This window comes from Idiotropiscis lumnitzeri, chromosome 15, assembly GCF_059441095.1.
Source record: "Idiotropiscis lumnitzeri isolate Australia: NSW breed Sydney's pygmy pipehorse chromosome 15, RoL_Ilum_1.0, whole genome shotgun sequence".
Classification (NCBI taxonomy): domain Eukaryota; kingdom Metazoa; phylum Chordata; class Actinopteri; order Syngnathiformes; family Syngnathidae; genus Idiotropiscis; species Idiotropiscis lumnitzeri.
Genome location: NC_142405.1, coordinates 6,396,620 through 6,402,787, shown reverse-complemented (window position 1 = coordinate 6,402,787; position 6,168 = coordinate 6,396,620). Strand labels below are relative to the sequence as shown.

The window sequence follows — 6,168 nt, the reverse complement described above, 5'->3', positions numbered from 1 at the left end:
GCAACCTTGTTTATCTAACGCTTCCCTCCTCATTGTGGCTGAACGAAGGCGAGCAACTGTTGCGTTTACAAGCAATATTAGTGCTGGGGTTAAATGTACAGAAAAATGTATCCTTGTTGGAGTGGTCGTTCAGATTATATCAAGTGAGACTGTCCTATCAGATTTATATGGGAGCAAAATTTCTTGTTTTAGGCCCTAACCCGCTTCTCATAATCCATCCTGGAATGGAAATACACAATATTGCATTTTAATCCTTATCAGGCAGTTTATTTTCGAGCATTTGTTTGCTTTTGTTGTACTCAAGATCTCATTTTAGGAGAAAAAAGAAATTGTTACAATCTCATCATTTTTAACATTGCAAAAAAAAAAAAAAAAAAAAATGTCCACAAGTATATTCTCAAAATGGCCTTGTGCAATGTTCTAAATGTGTAGCAAATTGGAATGCACTTGATTATATTTGAAGTTACCCAGGAACTTTAGAATGATTGGGGTAGTTAAAATTAGAAGGTATATGAATGCTTTTCAAAAAGTAAATTGAATGTTTTGTTGCAGACTTTTGACACGACTCAAAATTTAGCCAGACTATAAATAATTGTGGGCATAATTGTATGTTTATCGAAACACGGGGAACTGGGGAAAAAAATGTTGAGACTTGGCTAAAAACAATAGAAGTACTGATTCAACTTTTTTACTTCAGTTTAAAAAAAAAAGCACAGATTGAAATGTGCTCAAGTGCAAAAGTAGTATTTTTTTTATTTATATATTTTTTTATTATATAAAATTATAAAAGCTTCTCTGCACACATGTTTTCCAAATGTCAATTGCCTTTAATTCTCTCTGGTTCATGTTACCCCGTTTCTCAAACAATTATTACTCATTTTACTTTCTGAATTGTTTAATGAATAATGAGAATGACGAATGAGCATGACAGTTTAAATTGAATCCCAAAGAAAACTAAAAAAAAAAAAAAAACAGAATACATTTCATGCCTGATTTATACAAAGACAAAGAAAAGCAAGGTAACTTTATAGAGCACATTTTATACACAAGGCAACTCATTGTGCTTCAAAGCATGAAAGATTGTTTCACACCATAAACATTTATTGTACTGTAATGTTTACTCTAGTCTGCCCTTTTGCATGTTTCTGCAAACTGTAACAATGGTCAATGCAATTTCAACACAAATGTTTAATTCACTTGTAACAGATAAATCTATAGTCTGTTCTCAATGACTCCAGCCTCGTCTGACCTGGTCGACTGCCTCACATCTTTTTTCCCTCTCCCTCTGAGATGATGTTTTCAGGAGATGCTTTTTGAAACCACTCAGACCAGGAGCCGTCATAAACGCACACGCCCGGGTGTCCGAGCAGCTGAGCAACCAGAACAGCAAAGCACGCCGTCACGCCACAGGAGCAGGTGGCCCACAGTGGCTGGTCCAATCTGAGCTTGGCTTCTCGGAATCGTCCAGACAGGTCCTCATGAGGCAAAAACTTTCCAGAGGACCCCAGGAAGGAAGTAAACGGCAAGTTGACTGCACCGGGAAAGTGGCCAGGTAGCGTACCTGTTATATAAGAATAAAATAAAGAATTGAGCAGGGAAGGCAATTAAGACAAGTGTAAATCTATAGTACTATTCGTGCATACGTAAATTTGAGTTTTCTCGTCCTAACAAGAAACATTCTCATTAGGAGGCTATTCCTCCTCTGTCCGCTAAGAGGCAGTGTTGTTGTCTCGTTTTAATGGGAACGATCCATCCCCCGTTTTTAGTTAAAAACTTGGAAATTTAAGAACGGAATTTTGGTTACATTTGGTTAATAGGTTTGAAAACAAATTTTAAAAATAGAAAAACGACTGGTTATTTGATTTTCATTTTAATATCGAAATAACTAAATTGAAATACAGCATGTTTGTTGTCTTGAACGGGTAAGGAAAAGTCTAAAAACAGTTTGATTTTGATTTTTTAATTGAAAAACGAAAATAGAATATAGAACGAAACACAAACCGAAATACGGCTCGTATATTTGTTTTCGATTCCCGGAAGTTGTCACGGACAACATTTCTCGTACTGTCCAGGAGATGGCGACAGTGTAGCGTGTGGAAAGCGGGGCTCGACCAACACCTAAGTGATAACAGATCAGTTTTGATCACATATGCTTCACTACAAAAGTAAATAAACCCTTTTATTATGAATAGGTTTAAACATTGAACAGTGCATATCGCCACCTCCTGGTCCGTATGAAAAATGCTGCCCTGAGCGGTGCTGTTAATTCTAACTGCACCACATCTATATAAAACGTTTTTTTTTGTTTGTTTTTAATGAGAAACATTCCCCCCCCCCCCAATGTCAACTTGGCCCCCACTCAAACACATTTGCAGCCTCTTGCAAAAGCCTGCTTACTCTCTATTGGCTCCGGTTCGATCCCCCTGTACCTGCCGGCTGGCCTGGTGTCCACCACTTGGATCTTCTTGGTGCTGATGTTCTCCAGCACATCCTCATATGTCTTCACCCACGCGGTGTTCGTGGTCACCTTGAAGTCCTTGCACTCCGGCTTCACTTGCTCTGACGTCACGGGACGCCCTTCGGCCAACCAGTTCTTCATGCCTCCATCCAGCACCGACACCGAGCTGTGACCAAACAGTCGGAACATCCACCAGACTCGTGGTGCGGTGTACAAGCCAAACTCGTGCGTGTCGTACACCACCACGTGCGTGTCGTTGCCGATGCCCAGCTCGCCCACGTAGCGTGAAAAGTGGCTGCTCGTGGGGAGCGTGTGGCAGTAAGGTGAACTCTGGTCACTGCACTCGACTATGTCAAAGAAGGAAGAGCCCGCAATGTGCCTTTCCACGAACTCCGCTTTCGGGTCCCGTTTGGTTATCGGTAGGTGCCATGACGCGTCCAGGACCCGAATCTTGGAACCCACGAGGCCTTTTCGGGTCGCGTCTGCTAGCCACTGGACCGAGACCACAGCGCGAGCCAGTGCTGCCATGATGATGTGGGCTACGTGGAAATGTGGCTTTATCGGTAAATTTTGGGTCCAAGGGGCGTTGTGCAAGGCGGGTCCAAAGTTGCTATCCTGCGTAGCGAGTCGATAAGATTCGCCAGTGCTTCTCAAACTTTTTTCCAGCAAGCACAAACAAGTGGTTCGCCCTCCAAGTATCAATATAAAGACCAACAATAAGATACAGTAATGTAGTGTTGATAGAAAATGAGGTTTTATTCAATGCTATCCTTATGTTTTGGAAAGAAAGAAAAAAACATGGGGTTTTTTTTGTGTTTCATTAAAATTAGTTGCAATAAGGATTTTTTCTGCGCCCCCCCCCTCCAAGCATTACATGTGTAAACTGGATAAATTCCTATTTATGGGCGCTTGATGTTTTGAATGCATATGAATGACAGGAACATGACATAACTCATCCAGGGAGAAGAATTCTTCCATCAATATGTGAGCAAATGAAAAGTAAGCAGAACACTGCGGGTTAAGTATTGTCAAGAAAGTGTAAGAAAAAAAATAGAACAGCAAATTGCAAGACTGCTTTTCCGGTCACATTCATATGATTGATGTTAAAAATAAGTATTTATAACTGCTTGATTTAAAAACAAATGACAGTGAACATTAGTTTGCCTCAGTATGTTAATAAGCACTTGAGATATCTGCAAATAATTCGATTTTTCCCCAAAAATATGCACAGCTGCTTTGTTGACAAGCACAAACAAGAACACATGACCTTTCAAGTTGTCTTTTAATAACATCGCGATACAATTTGTATTCAAGTCGGGTTTCTGCAAACTAACCCCACCAAAAAGATTAATATTTAGTTTTCCGGTGAATGAATAATGAGAATGCCGCATGAGCATGACAAAGTTTAAGTGGAATCATGTGGGGGGAAAAAGACAGAAAGAATGGATTTTATGCATGATTTCCTAAAGGCCACACCGGGAATCAAAAAGTGCAAAATTCAACGATTACACTGTTGCATTACTAATATAAAATGTGCAAATATTCCAGCAATCGTTTAATTAACTTGTGACATTTTTTTTCCCTCTGTTACGTAGACGGCTGCCTCACTTTTTCTTTCCCTCTCCTTCTGAGAGGACGTTTTCAGGAGATGCTCTTTTAAACCACTCGGCCCAGGAGCCATCGTAAACGCACACCCCCGGGTGGCCGAGCAGGTGAGCTGCCAGAACGACAAGGCACGCTGTTACACCAGAACCACAGGTGGCCCAAAGCGGCTGGTCCAATTTCACCCCGGCTTCATTGAACAGTCTGGACAGGTCCTCATTGGCCAGGTACTTTCCAGAGGCTTCCAGGAACGAAGTGAATGGCATGTTGATGGCACCGGGGAAGTGGCCTGGAAGGGTACCTGTTAATAAATTAAAAATATGGAGTAATGATTATACAGTGTTCAAGCCCTATATTTAATTTCCCAGACCGGTCCTCATGTTTACATGTCATTGTTTCATGAAACATGAATAGCCACAGATATGTTTACTTTTGTGAAAAGGTGTATTCAATAGGAATGAACGAGTATTGATGACAGGTATCGGTATCAGGCCGATACCAGTCACAAATTGTGGCCTCAATTTCGGCATGGCTGATTTTTTTTTTTCACTCTTGAATTCCATGTCCATCCTTTCATATGCCCATTAGAATGCAATTTATATATGTATCAGATAATGGATGGATGTTTATAGATTAGATCTGTGAAGGTGTCATATAATAAGCATCAAAAGTAATAGTGGTATCGGTTACTTGGTATCGGTATCAGTGAGTACTCAAGAGTGTAGCATGCTGAGTATTGGTCTGAAAAAAAAAGTGGGCTCGAACATCCCCACTGTAAGCAATTCCGAGACGAGGCCATCAAGGAAGAGGCCCTTCGACCTCGTCAAAGAAAAGTATCCATGGTGTAATTCCTACAACCCGGTTCTTGCGATGTTTACAGTAATATTGTGCCCAGATAAAATTTGGATATATGATATTAGTTTTGAGTATTTAATATAACACTTGGGAAATTCAAAAACTATGGTCGTACGTGCGTGTTAACCGTCATAAACTGGGACGCTGGGAAAAGCATGCTCACCCTCTCTAGGCTCCGGTTCGATTCCCCTGTACCTGCCCGCACACCTTGCGTCCACCACTTGGAACTTCTTAGTGCTGATGTTCTCCAGTACATCCTCAAATGTCTTCACCCACGCAGGGTTCGTGGTCACCTTGAAGTCTTTGCGTTCCGGCTTCACTTGTTCTGACGTCACCGGACGTCCTTCGGCCAACCAGTTCTTCATGCCCCCGTCCAGCACCGACACCGAATTGTGACCGAACAGTCGGAACATCCACCAGACGCGGGGGGCGCTGTACGAGCCGAAGCCGTTCGTGTCGTACACCACCACATGCGTGTCGTTACCGATTCCCAGCTCACCCACGTAGCGTGAAAAGTGGCTGCTCGTGGGCAGCATGTGGTCGTACGATGAACTTTGGTCACTGCACTCATCTATGTCGAAGTAAGACGAGCCCGGGATGTGCTTCTCCACGAACTCCGCTTTCGGGTCCCTTTTGGTTATTGGGAGGTACCATGATGAATCTAGAACCCGAATCTTTGAGCCGACGAGGCCGTTTCTGATTGCGTCGGCCAGCCACTGGGCTGAAACCACAGCGCGAGCCTGTGCCGCCATGATGGTGTGCAAATGTAGTTCCCATGGCTAAACAGTAGAGGGCGCCAGAGAGTAATAGGCCGTAAAATGAATGACCCGTTACACTTTTTAAACCAGGCTTCATTCTCATCATTTGAGGCACAAGATGTTTTTCTGCACATCCCTTACTTTTTTGGGGTTGTTTTAAAATAAGATCACTTTTAAATAAAGCTACGCTGACAGCCGTGTTTACAAATAATAATGCCTTTATTAGTCCCACAATGGGGAAATTCGAGATTCGAACCCAGGCCTCCTGGGGAGACTGGGTCCTGAACGCGGCGCCTTAGACCACTCGGCCATCCTGGCAGCCAAATTCGAGATTCGAACCCAGGCCTCCTGGGGAGACTGGGTCCTGAACGCGGCGCCTTAGACCACTCGGCCATCCTGGCATGGAGACATTTTGTCATTCTGATTGATATCATTTCCAATGAAGATCTCTGTTTACATGTGACGTGGTTTTCTGATTCGGTCCATCCACCCTGT

At 42.6% G+C, this 6,168-nt stretch overlaps 2 protein-coding genes across 2 annotated transcripts; both read right to left on the bottom strand.

The window, feature by feature from the left end:
• Positions 1-764: 764 nt before the first annotated feature.
• LOC148322527 (3-mercaptopyruvate sulfurtransferase-like) lies at positions 765-3,022 on the bottom strand. The gene is made up of 2 exons (XM_088316002.1): positions 2,398-3,022; positions 765-1,561 (listed from the first exon to the last, which is right to left on the bottom strand). Exons 1-2 carry the CDS (start codon positions 2,984-2,986, stop codon positions 1,263-1,265), a joined length of 888 nt encoding a protein of 295 aa, XP_088172128.1. The 5' UTR covers positions 2,987-3,022; the 3' UTR covers positions 765-1,262.
• Positions 3,023-3,723: 701 nt separating this feature from the next.
• On the bottom strand, positions 3,724-5,684 carry LOC148322526 (3-mercaptopyruvate sulfurtransferase-like). Its single transcript, XM_088318035.1, has 2 exons — positions 5,079-5,684; positions 3,724-4,361 (listed from the first exon to the last, which is right to left on the bottom strand). The coding sequence occupies exons 1-2, from the start codon at positions 5,665-5,667 to the stop codon at positions 4,063-4,065; spliced, it is 888 nt and encodes a 295-aa protein (XP_088174161.1). The 5' UTR covers positions 5,668-5,684; the 3' UTR covers positions 3,724-4,062.
• Positions 5,685-6,168: the final 484 nt, after the last annotated feature.

Excerpts from the sequence above, each read along its gene's own strand:
- LOC148322526 (XM_088318035.1), bottom strand. The coding sequence starts at position 5,667 with ATGGCGGCACAGGCTCGCGCTGTGGTTTCAGCCCAGTGGCTGGCCGAC. Across the intron at positions 4,362-5,078 it reads CGAACCGGAGCCTAGAGAGG|GTACCCTTCCAGGCCACTTC; the intron begins GTGAGCATGCTT and ends ATTTATTAACAG.
- LOC148322527 (XM_088316002.1), bottom strand. The coding sequence starts at position 2,986 with ATGGCAGCACTGGCTCGCGCTGTGGTCTCGGTCCAGTGGCTAGCAGAC. Across the intron at positions 1,562-2,397 it reads CGAACCGGAGCCAATAGAGA|GTACGCTACCTGGCCACTTT; the intron begins GTAAGCAGGCTT and ends CTTATATAACAG.